The sequence below is a fragment of the Girardinichthys multiradiatus genome, chromosome 5, assembly GCF_021462225.1.
Source record: "Girardinichthys multiradiatus isolate DD_20200921_A chromosome 5, DD_fGirMul_XY1, whole genome shotgun sequence".
NCBI lineage: Eukaryota > Metazoa > Chordata > Actinopteri > Cyprinodontiformes > Goodeidae > Girardinichthys > Girardinichthys multiradiatus.
In genome coordinates this window covers 20,090,015-20,109,357 of record NC_061798.1, presented here as the reverse complement: position 1 = coordinate 20,109,357, position 19,343 = coordinate 20,090,015, and the positions used below count along the sequence as shown (strand labels likewise).

Here is a 19,343-nt window from a genome sequence, read left to right as displayed (position 1 = left end):
CCTTGGCTCAAAGCCACAATCCCATTGCTCCAATCTAATCTCTTTCATCTCCACTAAAATCCACCAAGACCTAAAATCTGTGATGACTGCATCGTCTCACACACATAGCAAACACACTCAGGTCGCTGATTACACTCGCTTTCTTTCCAATACCTACCAGCTCACCCGTCTAAGGCTTAAATCAGCACCTTGCTGACTTGATGGAATGCTGATTGTGAGTGAATGGATTTGAGCTGTGTCTGGCAAGGAGCATTTGGAAGCATTAAGGCAAGCACTCATCCAGTGATTTGACTCAAAGAGGGGAGCAAAGTGGTGAAGGCAGAAGATCTGTGGTTAAGCTCAAAATCAGCTATTTTCTGCTCAACACTGAACATGTGGGACTCCAGAAGAAGCAAGAAAACATGCACACATACTGCTGTTTGGCTACATGTAGCAGGACCTTTTTTGTGCACCTGAATATCCAGATAATTTCACGTTTGGTGGATTTAAAGTGGCATTTCTTTACCTTCTAGAAACAAAACAGCTTAAACAGTTTTCTTTCTAGTTTTAAATATAAAAAAAACATGTAAGAAGTTCCAATGATAAACACATCTTCATGTTGCCTTCTCAGCCAAGGTAAATAATGTATCTATTCTACTGTGAATTTTCTGAACATGAGAAGCTGTGAAGGCAAAGAGCCCAGTGCATATCACTGGGAGCCACTGGGCCCTGAGATGACTGCCTCAAGCCAGGATTACTGTTGAGTCTGGCCCAAACAGTGCTGCTTTTGCCATTAAATTTAAGCACAGATTTTTTTTTTTGTTTAACATTTAAGACCTTTAGATGAGAAACCAGGTCATGTTTAACAAAAAATGACTTTCCCTCAAGCTACAAAATGAGGCTGGTAATAGAAACTATTAGCATTATAAGTTGGCTCCAGTTGTTGGAGTAAGAATGATGATTAAGATAATTTGCTGTAATACACTGGAGACAAGCTGTGAGAAATGTCTCACAGGTTAATCTGGCTGAAGGAAAAACACAACTGTGGGCCCTTGAAATCAAACAACACTATTTGTATTTTCAAGAACAATATGATAATGCAACAATGTACTCCAAGATCAAGTAAAAAGATGGCACTCTGTCACATTTACAAGAAAAACGAGCTGCTGCACTCGACAGTTTCAGCAACCACTTAAACCAAAGAAGCAGTGTGACATCTTTTTTTTTTTTATTACAAAAACAAAAGAATAAAAATGCACTTTTAACAAGAAGGGCCCAACATAGTGTAGCGGGAATATTTTATGAGGTGGAAACAAAATGTAAGCATTGGAAAAAAAAAAAAAACTGTGACTTATCAATTCAAGAGTCCATGAACTTATCATGCATCCAGAATCAACATGCAAAGATATTCAAGCCTTTTCCATGGTAGGAATTTAACAACCAGAACTTGTAAGGGCTCTGCTCCATCTCTCCTTTACAAATTAAAATTATTAAACGTCTCTAAAAATAAAACATCACTTTGAAAACATAAGCTCTCTCTAACAGAAAGTAAATAATGAAGTGGGTCTTTTTTCTTATTTTACTTGTCAATGTCAAGATCTACAAATAAACAGTATGTAGACCAGAGCTGCTTCCATAAGAAGAATGTTACATTAAAAACTTTCAGCGCTGTGCTTTTTGTTGTTTTGCTTTAATTGAGCAGCTTGTGTTTTCAGTCTTAATAAGCTCGTTTGAGACTGGATCTTGGAGGGTGTACTACTTTCAGTTTAGTTTTAAAATTTAAGCTACAACATAGTTGGATCATAACATAGCAATAGCTCTGTCAAAGACTTCACTTAGGAGTCATTGACAGAGATTTTGCTGCCATCAAATTTGTGTACTCTTTGATTTTTCTTTCTCATAGAAAGGACTCCTGTCTTAGTGCTTGTATGTTTCGCTGCCTCTTCTTTTTGTCACCTAAAGACCTGTTGCATTGGATACAACTAGATGACCAGGGCCATCAGCTTTGTAAAGCGCCTTGAGAATCTGTTATTGTGTTGAGAATCTGTTATTTTATTGTGAATTGCAGTGACATAAACTGAATTTATTGAAACTCCTTAAAATGAGTTTTTTCCACAGTTAATCTTTGTTAATTTTCTTGCATCAGAAGATAGTAACCACATGCATATGTGACTACCATAATAAATAAAGCCATAAATATTAGAGCCATAATAAATAAATAAAATAAGACAACCATCATTAATGTATGAATAGAACAAGTTTATGGAGCAGTTTTAGTATGGTGGCCAAACCAGATCAAATTGCAACTTTCCACGGCATCATGGGTCATTTAATGGCGAGAGAAACCTTTTCAACCAATATCTTATGCCTCTTTGAATTATCTGAATTTGATACATTCTACCTAAAATATTTGAAAATCCAACAAGAGCTTTGAGTTTAAACTATTGCTTACCGTTTGTATATGTGTGAGTAGGTGGTCAAAAATGAAAAAAAAATGAAAGTCTTGATGTTCTAACCTAATTCAACAAAACCTGTATGCTCTGCACGCCTCAAAATGTGGAAGAGCTTCACTAAATACAAACTTCCTAAATAATTTATGGGGATCATTGATGCCAATTTTTAAATGTATTTTGTTGAAATCATTTTCCTGCACTTGCGTAAGCCATGGTGTTTTATTTTTTAATCCTTTGCAATGGGCTCAGCTGGAATTTTCTCCACATTGTTAAATCTAAGTCAAACACCTATTGACTCTAGCCTGCAGCTACACATAACATTGACAGAGGTACTGAATTTCTTGTCGACATCTAAAACAAACAAACACATTTTTTTTTTCTTATCTGCTCTCATGAATTGCAGGTTGATAATGTCCCACAATGGAAAAGGCATGTTTATGTATCTCCAGACCACATCTTTTGTTAAATGTCCACAGCAAAGCAGCAAGAACTCAAGGCATCAAGCCATGCAAAGGAATAGACGTTTGTGAGCCAATCATGCAAATAGTGGTCCCACTAATGTATTTACATCTTCCTGGGTAACAGTACAGGAAAGTAGAGGGTATTTGCATTGTGTGTACATGGTAAAAATATAAGGCTATATAAAAACACAAGACAAAACTGTGGCATGGCAGTCATATAATGATCAACAAAACACATCCTCTGAATCCTCTAAACTGTTGCTTAATATTCTGATGAATCAAGGTACAGTATGTACATCTTAACAAACCATGAATTGGTGCTGTTTTTCCTCTCTTAGTGGTAGATAGAGATTTTTGTTCAGTTCTGACATAAAAACAGATCCTGGTTATCTTTAAATGTGCGCAGTAGAGGTGCGTTACGGCCATGTCCGGCAAAAACATAAAATCAACAGACCTACAATTCAAACCAGCCATTATCGTCAGTGTTTTCAGAAAGACTTCATCAACTGTGTGTGTTGTGAGAGTATACATGTGCATATATGTCTGGTCATTTGTGTGTTCCACTGCAGCTTGTCTTTAGTTTAATAGCATTTTTGCCCCCAGCTTGAAACATTGCAACCTCGTTAGTCCCACTAGCCCCCAGCAGCAGCAATGTTGGCACTCACGCTGACAGTGACCCCAGGAGCGGCGCGTCCATCCCCAGCAGCAGTCCACCCTGGCCCCATATCGACACAGGCCATTGGATGATGCCATCTGCCGAGGCCACCTGTGAGTGGATAACACAATCAGTTCTCAGCAGGGTATGAAAAGGACCTATCTATCTATTATCACAATTCACAAAGATTTCAAAGCCTCCATACAACCTGTGCTGTTTCCTTGTAACAGTAGAAAACATGAATAGTTTGCACTGAATAGAGTTGAAATATACTGTATTTGACTGAAACTCTGAATATGTATCATTTTCTTGATCATGTACACATGTTTGATCTTTTTTAGTTGCAAGGCTGAAACACAAAGGTGTCTCATTTACTACTTTATTTTCCCCACAATATTTCAAGTATTTACCTTTTGTCCCTGTAGTTATCTGCATAATGTGTAACAAAACGGTACAACAGTAGTTAGATCCTAGTCAGCTCAAAATATTTCAGTTTCAGTGCCATGTAAAAAAGGTTTAATATGCACTGTTTATAAAATAAACAAATTTAAAAAATGTTGTATAATCAAAGCTGCCAGGCCACATTTCCACCAGTGATGTGGTGTCAGGGGCTTGTGCCTCACCTGCCTCCCCTGACTGCATCATGACAAGTAAAATACTAGCAATGATAAGAGAGAATCAATTTGTCCACTTGACTGTTCTATAAACTAGTTTTCTCTATAATTTTAACATTTTTATAGTCAAAATCTCTGAATTTACGTATCACCGATTTAAATACATGGGAGAAAAGCTCTCTGAGGCAATGAAAAGCTGTGCCTCACCACTGACAGCGCTGTTACACACACTGACTGATGCAGGCAGTTAGCGCATGCCCATTGCTGTCTCTCTTTATATTGCCAATATGTATGCTGGATTACACATGTACTAAACATGCTGACATTCCACAGTCTGCCTAATATATTTAGTGAAAGTGTGTAACATATTTAATCTTTCTAATCTGCCATAAAAGTGCAGTGAAAATGGACAAGGTGAGGAAAAAGTACCATCCCCCACTGATAGGGGGCAGTGCTGAGCCCCATGGGCACAGACAGCTAACAGCACGTCGCTATGTATTCTTCAGCTACCCAGAAGTCAGTGGTGTTTTCACTGACAAGTCCTGTAACCATACTCTTATTTAAATTTGATCCAACAATACAGAAGACTACTTCAAACCTAGAAAATGATTTTTCTAAGTCAAGATTTTTTTAGTCAAAACAGGAGGTTTTAGAGAGAGTAAGAAATGTGGTGCTCTTTACAATCAGGGTGGTACACCTGAAAACAGTGTGGAGTACACAGATTTGGAAATGAATGGGCAGCATAGACTGAACATTAGCATCCACAATACGAGGGAGAACAAGGAGATCTTAAAATACTTGATTAATGCAACCTGCTTGCATTGGCTTCATATACAAAGAAAGATATAATTATACACAACTTTCAATTTTAATAGGAAAAGAGAGATTAGCCAAAATGAAAATAATATTTTAATAACCAAATTTGACATATATCCTTCCTAGCTATATAAAACATTATTTTGTTTTTCTTGCTATAGTTTTGTTGAATAGATAAGTATTGATTGAAGCATAATTAAAAGCTTTTAAAATAATAAAATGATTCCTTTAAGGTCAAAATTGAAATATAAACCTTTGTTTTGAGTTCATATGTTTTTACTTTCAGAGGCGTCTGTGCCTCACCAGTCATGAACCTCATCGCACGTCACTGATTTCCAACGCTTGAATGTGGCAGATTGTCTTTGCTCCATGTAAGCAGATATTTCAGCACATCAAATCAGGTGGTTTATGTGACATCAGACTGGAGATGTGTTCTGAAAGCTTGCCAGACTCAACTGGAATGTAGCTGCACCACCAAGACTCACATTACTGTAGAGATCTAGATTATGAGCTATTCTGACTGCCCTTGAAAATGCAATATTTTCCTGCATTGCCCTTTTCATGACAGCCGAGGATATCTTTAATGCCACATAGAGGATGTGCCGGGGTTAGTTTCATACAGAAATAGGTGATTTCCTATTTCTATAAGAGTTATGATGACTTGATTTTTTTTTTTGTTGCAGCATACTCTGCCCAGCTCAGAGTAGGAAAATAGCTTCTTGGCAGATACTACAAGTGGATTACCTTTTTATCTGTACCAAGAAAAGAGAAAGGAATGAATCCTTTTAAGGATATTGAAGAAAATCCAAGCCTCCTATTTTGAGAGCTGGTCTGAGTTACTAGAATCATGCCGAAAATAAGAAGAAAAAGTGATTTTTTTTCCAAATTAGAAGATACAAATCAACCTTTATTAAAGTCTGGAGCATTTTAGCTTTACAGAAAGTAAAGGAAATGAAAAAAAAAACAATATTTGATTTCATCCTGTGAAAAAATAAAGAGGGAGGGGTTTTCACTTCCAAAGCACAGATGATTCTTTCTTGTACACCCCTGTGAGAAAGTTTGGGCCTTGTTCAGTATTCAAGGCACATCCTTTGCTGCTATCCATGCCTGTTAGTGTCTCCATGCCAAGATGAGGAAATGCTAATGCTTGTTCCTGCTGCCAATCACCTCAGCGGTAAAAAAAAAAACAGATGGATGCTAAGTGAGAGTGGCAGATACAGGGAAAATGTTTGTCCACTGCCTGGCAAGCCGGAAGGCAGGCAGTCAAACAGAGTAAGGAGAGGAGAGCAGAAAAAAAAGAAGCAAGGGAAATAAGGGAAAGACAAGCAAATGAAAAGAAATATTAAATGGTATATAAATGAAGATACAAGATGGAAAAAAAACAAAAGGACCTTAAAAGAGTCAGAATAGGGCAAAATTAACCCCCAGTGTTGATTATAAACATGTCCCAATATAGTATATGGTTATTATCAAGAGAACAAAAAGACAGTGTAGAAAACTGCTGTTTGGTTTGATTCAAATGTGCAAACTGAAGGCTGATTATCACTTACCATCTTTGAACAATCTCATGTATTCATTCATGGGTGTAAATAAGCTTAACGCCAATTAGAATAAGCTCACATATCAAGAGTGAAGATATATTGCTACTTCGATGCATTTCTTCCTTATTAACCTGCTTATCTCTTATTCATTTTTAGTAATTAACTCAAATTATAACTGCCAACAGATATCCTCCCTTTTTGTTAACGCAGTTCCTGGTTCTGATCTCGATTTTTGCCAGTGCCCTTCCATAGTGTAATTGTTGTGTTCTTTTTACTTTTATTGTATTGTAAAACTTCAGAAGAAACTCAAAAAGGAGTTTATTTTTGTATCAATATTGTTTTGTTGTGTGTGGTTTCTCAGTGTCTGGGTATTCCATATTCCTCCCACAATACAAAAAGATGCATGTTAGGTTAATTGGCCATCCTAAATTACCTTTAGATGTTATTGTTTGTGTATTTTTAAACCCAAAGCAGAGAAACAATGCAAGAGTTTACACTGCATATAAATATGAATATTGTATGTGCAAGTTAAGGTTTTAAAAGGTTACGGCTACAAAACTGTTAGTGTCTTCCATCATTCCATTTTCAAACAGTTGAAAGTACTTTTGACAAGACATCAGAAAAGGGGATGGATTGATCAGAATGTTCTCCAGCTGTTTAAAACATACAGTAGACTTAAACCATTCCTCTCCCACCTGTTGCTGTCAGCTGTCATGTTGCCAGTCAGCTGGCTGAAAGAAGGCAACTACACTTTTCCTTTGATTCAAAGAAAAACAAACGTAGGTTCTTGGAAGCTAAAGGAGTGCCAAGCACCACTTCACACTGACTTGAAAGTACAGTGAACATGCTAAGAGTGGTGTATCTGTTAAGAAGCTGACTGCCCACACTGCCTGTGCGGATAGCCTGACTAATTAACAAGCTAAAACCATACCCAAGCATTTCTCAACAGGAGAAACACCAAAGACAACATAAAGGTCTGCACAAGAAGCATGTTTACTTAAAAAACGTACTACATTAAGCAAAGGTTTAATGTTTTCTGTGACTTTGGACATTTGTTTAAAACAAATAACATATTTTAAAACAACATACTGTCGTAGCTGACACTAAGTTTAAATTTCATCTCATTACTTTAGACTGAACCAGGACTTATTCCTTGATTTCCAAAATATCTTCAGCTTACATTAATTAATAAGTCAATCTCTCCTATAAACACATGAAAGAAATGACTGTAAACAGTGTGAACGAACTCAACTTCTGTTTTCTCACGCTCCATATGTGAGTCTGTGTACTAAAATCAGAATAGAAATCTATGTAACATTATTATAACTGTAGAAATGACAGCTGTAGGAATAATTGCTGCTTTTTTAATAGCACTGATCACATTATGTTATAATTGATTATATGTGTTAAAACTCTGAAACCATCCAACATTATGAAACCATTAAGATCTTATGTTGTTTATGTCTTTGCTTAGTATTTTTTTCTGATTCAAAGTCCAGTACTGTATCTACTGTAACTAACTGAACCAATTTAGATTTTGTGGTGTTGGGCTCTGTAAAATCCTGAAATTTTGTTGCAATTTTGTTACTTATGAAACAATGAAGATCAATAAAATACTACTGTTTCAACTCCTACATAGGCATTAGGGCAGAGATGAGAAGTTGACAGGTGAGGAGTACAGGATTATTGAATCAAACATTTCCCTCTGATGGTTTCTCCAAAAAATCCCACTTAATTACACATGAATATGGCATTATGTTTCATTGTGTTCCCACCGCTACTCTGAATCACAGAGGCTTTTCTGAAAATCAACACGATGTAAACTTTAAACTGATGGCTTCATGCAGCTTACTGGATCACAGTTTTATCAAATGAAACACTGGTATGTCATTATGGGTTTTTACTTGACCTTTTAGAGATACAAAGGTGAGAACTAATCAAAGTCAATAGTGGGAACTATGGGTGGATACTGCACATTAAAGACCAGCTTGATATTTAACTGAATGAATAACTGGCATATCAATTTGACTTTAGTATAATACCTGCATTTATTACCCTGAAGGCCTGAATAATGATCCAAAATTGGACTAAAGCCCCGAGGGAAGTCAAGCAGATAATTATTACCCTTCACGCATGATGCGTGACACCTCCTCTCAAGTACAGTCTAAAAGACAAGCTTCTTTCCTAAGAGCCTGATAATATTGTGGATACAATATTGTCCTTCCATTGTATTGCTGCAAAATATACAGCAGGGCATTCTTTCTTTTTAGACGGTAAAGGGTTTTCACAGTGAGGAGATTACCTTAATAATCCGACCGTAAAAGTATATGCTCTGGTTTCATTGTGAAGATGATCCAATCAATGTCTCATCTATCCATGAAGCATGAAAAGAGCAGCAGACTGGACTGTTCTTGTGCACATCCGTGAACATTACCTGCTGCAGTTGTAGCATCTCAACATGAGAGACCTGTTTCAACCTGCTGAGCTCAGCTGAAGGCTTGCAGGAGTTGTAATGTGTCACACCGTTTTTAATTAACCACTCCTGCTGAATGCCTTGCCAACTCTGCACACACACAGCCAAGACCATCATATTAACACGATGCACCATCCAGCCGCCCGCCAATTATAGGCCAAAAGATTTATATTAGGGTGAGAAATACGAGGGCTTATGAAATGAATTTTATGTACAGGGGTGGGTATTTGTTGAGTGAAAACCTGGCTGGGTAGTGCAATACTGTACTTTAATGTTTTGTTGGTACTTCTGATGAAAAAGAAAAAGGTACTTAAGTTTAATCCGGGGCTTGTTTAGAGGCTCATGCTGAAATAATGACAACACAGATATCTTGCAATGTTTCACCAACATGAACTCCAACGAGTGTATCAGGAGTTAAATACTGTTAACATCAAAGCCTAAGGTCCAGTTTGCAGTTAAAGCATGCTTGTTATGACAACGAGTTCTTAAAGAAAGCGTTTTCACTGACTGAAGTACTTCCAATATTTTTACAGCATGATCCTTCCTTTGGTTTGTACACGATTATTGTGCAAAGAAACAGTTAAATAACAAAAATCAGATTATTTGTCTTAGTATACCTACAAATAGATGTTCTAATATCATTTAGTACACACTAACACTTTAACTGAAAATAACTGCTTTTTTCCAGGTCCCTTCAAAATGCTTATGTAGAACTTTAGCTCTTGTTAAAATACCCTTATTCCATGCAGGGGGCGTTCTAAGGTCTCAAAATATGAGAAGCATCTGAGTTGTTATGTTAGAAAGGTCTTGCCGTAAGGTCCTCATTAAGGTTCATGATCTTATTTTGCTGATTTAGAAATTAAGAGAGATCTAAAATAATCTACAATGATGTAATAGATATAAATGCAGTTTTAAATATTGATTATTGATGGTTTCAAACCTTAAACATAAACTTGTACTTTAATGTGCAAATGGCCTTCATCATGAGATAGTACTGGGTCTAGAGTAACAGACTGTTGGCATTTTTGGTTGCTCTCGGCCTAAAAGATGTGTTTTACAAATATTAGAATCCAACTTATTATAAAATGCAGCACAGGTCTCACATTACCATAAGTCTGAATCTGCTTGGTTGACCAGGGCCTTGGAAGTGCATGCTCCTGAACGGAGTTTGGACAAAGACTCGACCTTAGAATCCTAGGAATCAAGAATATCTTGCCAACCAAATCAGAAAGCACTGATCAACCTTTTGAGACCTAAATAACTGTGTTTGCGTAGTCTGCTAAATTGCAATTGTCTACTTTTGTGTAATGTTCCTGCAAAAGTTTTTCCTTTTTTCCTCCACACCTTGGACATGTGCTCAGTGTCAAATTAAAAGTCTCTTTGTGTCAGAAACCCTGTTCTATACGTCATACAAACTGCAGAAACCTTCATATATCGAACACCTGTACCAGTACGGACACAACCAGTTATCTGCTAAGTGAATCAGTCCGTCCTTTAAGTGAAGAGATGGTAGTGTTGAACTGTACATCGAAAGAATTCAAGCAAAGACGTGACAAACAGCCAATGAGTGACAGTAATAAGGCGTGATTTCGAACTCTATTCTGGCAGTTCTGGCACATAAACTGACGGGTCCAGATTGGTCTGTGACCTAAACTTCATCCTCCATTTTTAATTTTCCCTTCTTATATTAAAGAAGATATTGAACTGTTAAGCGTTCTGTGTTAGTGCCCATCTGCAGCAGGCATTGGGCGAGAGGAGCGTCACACCACTACGAACTGAAAGAATCACTGGCTATGCTTTTGATGCTAGAGCAGTATTTATTAGCTAGGTATCAGTAGATCCAAACTGTTTAAGGTCCAGTCTTCCCAGGGCAATAGACCGTGGCTTTCCTTGGTGACTAGTCCTGACAAATGTGCTCTCTTTTCACATGTCCTACCAGCTTCATGCACTTCAACTGTTAGGACAGTTTCTGGAAGCTGTCAGGTCCATGTAGCAGTTTAGTAGCAGACCAAGGAGGAGGCCACATTAAAATAGACAGGTCCAAAGGATTACCTCTCACTGTGGTGAAGATGAAGAATTTGTTTTTGTTTGATGAGCCAAATACTGTATAATTTTAACTCCATTCCACCCTAAGACAATTATTTTTTTAATTTTAATGTCAATGTAAAATGTATCTATATAGCACATTTAAAAAAAAGAACAGTTTACCCAGGTGCTTCACAATTACACTAACAACCATAAAATACCAAATTGAATTAAACTGTAATAAAAGTAAACAAAACACAGAAGAGTTAAGATTTTTAAGAACTATTATTGCTGTATACTCAGTCCAAGGCCAGAGAAAAGAAATGAATTATAGAGGTAAGGTACTCCTTGTTTTGAAGGGCTATAGTATAATAATTTTCCTAAAGATGTAAGAGACCCTAAAAAATCATTCCTCTGTAACCTTTCTTTTATTCATCTAAATTTACAGGAGACTAAAACTAGACTAAAACTAAAATGACTACTGCTGACTAAACTATGACAAAATCTCAATTACATTTTAGTCAAGAGAATAACTGAATAAATTTAGTGTGTAGTCAAAATTAACACTGATTTATGAATTTCTGCTCAGTTTCATCAGCTTCAATCATATAAATTTAAAGTCGTGAGTTTATCTCACTATCATGAGTGGTCACTAAGATACAGTAAACTTTATTCAGGTTTATAAATCTATCAGTCCCATAATCTATCAAAATCAAACCATTTTCAAAACCTGAAATCGGTCTGAAGAATGAATTCTTGGCCTCTCCTTCTAATGATCTCTGTGGCATAAAAAGCTGTATTTTTAGGATAAGGTTTTATGTATTTTTGTATGGGACCACAGTGAAGAAATAGTTTAAACACTCATATCATATTATTTATCTCAGTATAAATACAAAAAATGCTCTAATATCAATAAACTGAGGGGTTAAGCTATTAATTACTTAGATAATTTATCATCTTTTATGCTTTGCAAAATGATCCAATGGTGCATGGCTCTCCCATACTGGCATGCATTAGGGTTTTTACATGTTTTTTTCTTCACACTAACAATGTACCAGCAGTGTGTAAGGCACTTGCAACATGTGGTCAGCCAAAATGGGTCAGCCAGGGGTTTTGTAAAAATATTTTTAAAAATAATAATCACAAACATTAATCTCTGCACGTGTATTTTGCTAGCAGCCACATGTGTGTAAAAACCAGAAGTAGCACCCACACACTATTTTTCCAGCCGTGTTTTGCTTTGGTTTCCAGGGTATCAGCAATCTAAGAAAAGGCAGCTTATTTCCATTTAAAGCAAGAAAAAGAAGCAACAATTTGAATCAGTGCTAAAACCATGGATGCACAATCAAAAAAAGCATGACTAAAAGCTGAAAATGTAACGCATTATGGGATAAACCCTTTAAGAGCAGCAGTTTCTCAAAAAAAAATGTTTGTTTCTTACAATTTGTTTTCCATCAGATTCCAAATATCAACCCCCAACTCCACTTCCAACAATCCACAGATCTAGGTTACAAAGGCCAAAACACTTAGGAAGCAAAGGCAAAGAGAATAACGCAATTCTTTGTGATAGCATTTGTGAGAATCAGAATCAACTAAAATTATTCAATCAACCTGCTGTCACAGAATGTGTTTCTTGCTTCGGTATTTGTTTACGTTTAGTCAGGTGTTTAGCTGCTACTAAGTTTGGTTAGTTCTTGAGTCCTCGTTTCTGGTGTTTTATTTCCTAAGTTGTGTTCTGTTGGCAGTGCTATTTATTGTATTATTAGATCTGTTATCTTCCTGTATTTTGGTCCCTGGGGTTTGTTTACTATTTGTCTTGTCGGGCTCCTCATGTTCTCGTTATCCCTATCTGGTTCACCTGCCCCTCTGTCTTCCCACACGCCTCCTCCACACCTGTGTCTGTTGTCCCTAATTACCTGCCCTATTGTTTCATGTCCACCTTCATCTGAATTTAAGTTCGTCTTTGACCTTTGTCCCACGTGGTGTCGTTAGTCTATTTAGTCTGTCTGTTCTTGCTACGTTGTGGTTTTGCTGCAACCCAGAAACCAGGACTGATTATTCATGAACTTTGTTACCTGGATCTCCTGTTAACCCTGCACCGGCATTTGTAAGTTGGCTCTCCTCATTAAAAGAGTGATTATCTCATCAACTTTCTCTGCTTGTCCTGCACCTCTGGTCCACCACTAAATGGAACTATGACACCTACAGATCTTGTCAAAACTTTTTTCTCTTGTGTTTTTTTTTTTTTACCGTGTCCTGTCCGGCAGAGTATCGCTCAGAATTGTTGTCTGAGTGCCAAGAAATTGCCCAACAGATTTACTTTCACAAGCGGAGCATCACAGCTAATGCTTTAAAGCTCTGCTTGATATTTATAGAAGAAACTATACCATAAACTTCTTTGGGAATATTTCAATTGTTACAGACGCAGAGACTGAAATGAAAAGGAAAAAAAAAGCTCAAAACAGAGAGAGATGGGGGAAAAGGGAAAAAGGGGAGAAAAGGAGGAAAGAGTGGAGGAGAGAAAGAAGGATGAAGAGAATACAAGATTACAACCTGCTTGCTTATACACCTGCAGCTGTTTTTTTCTTTGTTTTTTTTTTTTTAACAAAATAGTACACGGTAATTATAAATGTAAAATGTACTTAGTGTGAAGTGCAGCCCAATATAGAACATCTGTGTATCTGTCAACACCTGAAGCTTAACACCTGTGAGTATGAGTGTGGTACACAAGGTTTCTCCACAAAAATATGCAATAGCGAGTGTGAGGACCCACAGACCTGCCCCATGGTCCCTGGACGGACACTGAGGAGATCCGAGCCACAGACATCCAAAGGCCCCCCAAAGCACAGGAACCCCAGGAGAACCACCGTTGGGACTTACCGTAGTGTGGCGGGGAGGAAATAAGCCCTGCATAATATGCTGCTCCCTCTCCTGATCCAGGAGAGGGAGTCCAAGACCCAACCTGTCACAAAAAAAAAAAAAAACAGGCACACAGTCACAATCACCCACTCCCACCCTGCATACACATAAAATCACTCGCACCCAACGTAAAGACAAACAACAATGAACATCATACTCTCAGTCACACTCCCCATGCTTACTCTATACTCCCGGGTCCAGGCGCCGGTACCCCGTAGGGGCAACCAACCCCCGGACCCAGGAGGTGGTCCCCTTCCCTCCTGGGGCAGAGGCAGGCAGACAGCGCCGGCACTGCCCAGACCCGGGTGACCCCGGCCCGGCTCCCGCCACCCTGCCCCGAACCCAGTCCCCAACAACCCCCATCCACCTCCGGAGAGGGGGCTATGTACAAAAGAGGGGTCCACATGGCTCAAACCAGCCCGCCAACCGGAGCCGCCCCAGGACTAAGCAGTCCCGACCCCCCAATGAACTCCGATCCCAACCCCATGAGTCTCCCACCCCCAGTGAACCCCAACAAGAACCTCCCCACAGGGCCACCCCCAACAAGGACACCGATATCGAACACATCCCCCCGAACCCAAACGCCACAAATCCCCTCCCCCACAGGGGCACACCCCCACAGGTGAACTCCGTGGCCGAGAAGCCGATGAAGCCACACCCACACAGCACAAGCTCCACACACAGCCCCGCTCTAAGAACCCCAGCCGCACCTCGCTCCCCCACCACACAGCGCACCGCAACGGCAAGGCAAGGGCCCCGCGCAACGCCACCCCCGCCCACTGGCGCATCAGGGCAGGCCCCACCGAGCACCGCACCCACAACAGGACCCCGACCCCACACCATGACGAGACAAACTCATCCACCTAGAGGTCCCCGGCCAGCGGCAGGCACCCAGGGCCAGTGTCCCCCACCACGCCCCCTTCAGCCACAAAAAACACTACATCACTGCCACTGCAACGACCGCCCAGGGAGAAACACTACCCAGCTCAGTTCCACCATCGCCGCCCAGCCGATCCAAACGCCGGTGACCCCACGCCCTAGAAGTGGACACAACCCCTCCACCCCACAGGCTGCAGCCCCTCCACACCTCCCCCCAGCCCACTGCCCCAATCCCCCCCTCAACACGACAGCCAGCAGAGCAGCACACCTCCAAGCCCGCCCAAACCCCCCAGACAGCGCCAGCAGCCCCAGCCCACCAGTCCACGAGAGGGATACATGCACCAGCCGGGTACCTGGGCCATGCAGGCCAACCGCTCCAGGCCAAGCACAACCCGACAGCCGCCCCGGTGCAGTCACAAGACATGCTCCGTCGCCCCACCCACCAGACCGCCAACCGCAGCCCGGCGCCCGACCATGGACATGAACCACAGCAGGAAGCAGTGGAAGAAGGCCACGGCGGCCCCAGTTACCGGGCACCCCACCAACTCCACCCCCAAACCCTGGGGACGCCCCAGCCCGCCAGCCACCGACAGCCCCGAATGGTGCACCATGGCCCACCAAGCAGTCCAGTCGGCCAGCCCCTCCACCAAACCAGGGCCACATCCTAATCAATGCCGGATAAGACCCCCATGCCGGTGTTGATGCGTGTTGTTGTAGTGTACATTTAAAAAGAAAAAACGGTGGGGAAGAGCTCCAGAGTTCACAGAAAAGATTCTAGAAATAGGAGCTTCACGGGGCGGTATTGTGGTGCAGTTGTTAGTGCCGTGGCCTTGCAGCAAGGTAATCTTGGGGTTGAATTCAGACTTGGCCTTTCTGTGGGAAGATTAGATGTTCTCCCAGTGCATGTCTGGGTTCACTCCATATACTCAGGCTTCGTTCCCAAAACATGCATGTTAGGTTAATTTGCCAGTGTAAATTGCCATTACATGTAACTGTCTGCGTGCACAGTTGTCTGTGCTGCCTGTCTCTGTGTTGCGCTGTGATGGATTGTGACTGTCCCGATTGTAACCAACCTCTCACCCTCTGAGCGCTGGAGATACAAACGTTCTTGTGCTCAATGCAACCCTGTAAGGATGAGGCAGATGTAGAAAATGCATGGATGGATGGGATACTGCACAATCTGTTGGTTGTAATGATGGACAACACTGCACACAGTACAGTAAACAGATAAAACAACAGTGCATCTTCAGTTACACCTTAGAAAAACAGAAAATGTCTTGTCAGAAAAGAAGTACCAGCCAGTTTTCTGTCAATGGCAAAGAGAACTTCTTCAATCTTAAAATGGATTATACATAAACATTAACAAACATGTCTGACTCATCCGGCTCTTCCGGAGGCCATCCCATAACTGGGGCCATCCCTCCAGTGCAAAAACAAGTCATTATGAGCCTCAGTATAGCCTTTTTTTTAGTAAAAGAAAAAGCATTTTTAACTCATCTTTTTATACAATAATACACACCAATATAATTTCTATATTTTATTTGGTTGTGTCAAACACCTTGACATACAGCAGTTATTTGCAAAGCAGACTAAAAAGATGAGAGAACTATGAGTTGCTGCGAGATGTTTTTTAGGCTCTCAGATGACTGCTCTTTCTACTTTCTACTTACTTCCATGCCTGAAAACCCAAATGTGGACCCAATATCCCAACATAACCTGGCACGCTTTCACAAGCTTTGGATTATGACCGAAGATGTCTGGTATGCACCGTTTGGCTGTGTGAACCTTAACAACTTAATGACATCAGTGGTGAAGAATACCCTCTACTGTACATGCTGCCTTTCCCATTCAGGTATTTTCTGTTATGACATGTAACAGGCTGGGTTTTGGTCCCTTCCCAGGAGTAAAAAATGGGAGCAGCAACTGTGACATGCTGTGGAAACACTGTAGCAGGTATATTAAGCTTATTATGTGCTGCTATGGGAGAGAACTATCTCCCCGACGATGCCCGCAAAGGGCCCTTCAGGGCCAGATGGATAAGCCTGTTAAGAATGCTCTCTAAAAGGCAATATGTGAGCAAAACTAGGTGATAAATGTTTTCCTTGCTTGCACCGACTCTCAGGAGATATTTTTTTCAAGGAATTAATATTGTAGCGAGGGACTCGAGTCTGAGCATGTTTATACCCATAAAAATTGGCAAATTATGAGCATGGTGACAAGCCACTCCATCAGCAGGAATGTTAATAATGTACAATATGCTGCTGCTAAGGTTGAAATAAATGATTATTTCACAAAGGCAGTGCATGAAATAAAGTCAGAGCCATACTCTCCTCATGAGGCATCTCAGACAGATATTAGCCCTGATGATTAGGAAGAAAAATAGACTTGAAAAACATCTGTGATATGAAGGTATGCACTGGCAAATGCTAACCTAGTTCCGTGTTTTCTCCTTCATTCTGTCTTGCACAAAAACACAATTTTTCCAGCTGGCTGAAACCTTTGATCTCCTAATTGCTTATTCAGGAATATGCTTATTCAAAGCAGAAACTCAGTTGGAGGAGCTGAGCTTTGAAAAATAACAGACATACACATCTCCTCATTTCAAACAAATCAACAGGTGGAAGGACAATGTCTGTTAGGGCTTGAAGCCATTTAAATGACAATTAGCTCTAATATTCTTCAAATAAAAGTTGTGTTAATTTGCTAAATGCTGAATGTGTGGCAGGATTCTGCTGTGGAGATCAGTCTGCCTGACTGAGATACTGTGTCTTGCAAAGTAATTCATATCTCTTGAATGTTTTCATATTTTATCATAAACCATGATGGAGAAACATGTAGACAAATGTGCTCTGGTCAGATAAGATGGACATTACGTCTGGCCTGTAAGGAAACCTAACACTGCACATCACCCTAAACACCCATGGTGAGACATGGTGGTGGCAGCATCATGATATTGGAATGCAATGTTTTGGTAATTGGATTTTCATCAGAAAGCAGTAAAAAAATTATAATAATAAAAGACGTCTTTTTTTAACTTTTGTTTTAAAATACAAAACATCAAATGAAAGTAAATGCCTTCTTTCTTTTTTTGTGGCCAAAACTGGATGAGCAGAAATTTCATTTTGGTTCATTTTCTTTTAAAACTTAAAATGAAATAAAAAGCAAAACACAAAGTCATATGCAAAGAGAAACAAATAAAATTTACCTATTTTTTAATTTCTTTTAACAGGCACACTATTCCACTTTCTACTGTGTCTGTAGGGGGGGCTCTTTCTTCTGTATGCTTCACAGGTGCTGTCCCAAATGTTTCTTCACAAAACATGAACAAGAACCTTGTTCAGATTTGATGACTTTGGACAAGGATAAGTGCTACATCCATACCATTTATCATACATGGGTAATGACTTCATAGCATGAAGCATAGAGGTTGTCAGAATATTTAGTTTTTGTTTCTTTTAATGTGAAAAGAAGACCATGCCAAATTCGAATTAATGCTAATGGTTTTTGACCACAAAATGGACAACAGGCTTTCGTGTCAATTTAATATTTTGTATATTAAAACAAATATCAAATAACCACTTATGTTTCTGAGGAGAACATCTATTTACCAAAATATGCCTACACAGATGCTTATCTTTACAGGGAAGCTGGTCACAGTTGATGAGAAGATGGATGAATAGCGGAAAATACTGGGAAAAAAAAACAACAAAACAAAAAAGTCAGAGGCTGCAAAACAAATGAGACATGGAAGACAAGGAAGACATGTAAACATGCAGCAAGAGCTGCAATTGGATGGTATATATCTAAGTGTATTCATGTCTGGTCAAAGTCCATACCTTGAAAATGTATGTTTCCAGATTCTCTCTATTGAAGCTGACTGAAGTTCAGCAACTTGCCAAAGAAGAGGCAAGAATGTCTGGCTGTAGATGTGCAAACGGAGTAGAGGCATACCCCCCAAAAGATTTGCAACTGTAACTGGGGCAAAAATCCCATTTAAATATCATTGAAGTGCGTGAATCAAGGGGAATGAAAACCTTTGCACTGCCTTGTGCATGAGGTAAAAATAAGTAATTGCTGACATAAATTGTGGGAGAGGACGAAATTTGGCAACAGGTTTTTGTTTGTGTAACTTTGTCTCTGTTTGGATGGATTACAATCGGTCTCTTTGTCTGAGCTCAATAAAGCTATCTCAACATTGCTTCAGTGAGAACCAGTGTATTGTTCTGATTTTAAAGCAGTGGCTGCTTTTGAGTTGTTAAAGAAACAAAAGTGAACTTTGGATGATACCATGCCAAGCAAAAACAGTTTTAGTAAAGGAATGTAGCAGAAGGGTGTGAAGAAATGCGCACCGCATCTCGGTGCTATTGTGCATAATTGTGAAGATTATGAAAACAAACAGCTTTAACTCAGATGCACCTACAGGCAGATCGGAATCTCTAAAAGGTGCATTCTTTTGGTGGCTGGCGTCTTCTCACACGCGCTTCATGGAAATCGTGTTTGAACATGAAACACCGGGTTGTGTCCTTTC

General features: G+C 39.7%; 1 protein-coding gene across 4 annotated transcripts in view; it reads right to left on the bottom strand.

Moving 5' to 3' along the window:
• npnta (nephronectin a) overlaps positions 1 to 19,343 on the bottom strand; it is a 79,848-nt gene that overhangs the window by 59,876 nt on the left and 629 nt on the right. For all 4 annotated transcript variants that reach the window (XM_047364522.1, XM_047364523.1, XM_047364524.1 and 1 more), the window contains exon 2: positions 3,559 to 3,659. In XM_047364522.1, coding sequence (XP_047220478.1) covers positions 3,559 to 3,659 — 101 coding nt within the window. The remainder of the gene's footprint in view (positions 1 to 3,558; positions 3,660 to 19,343) is intronic.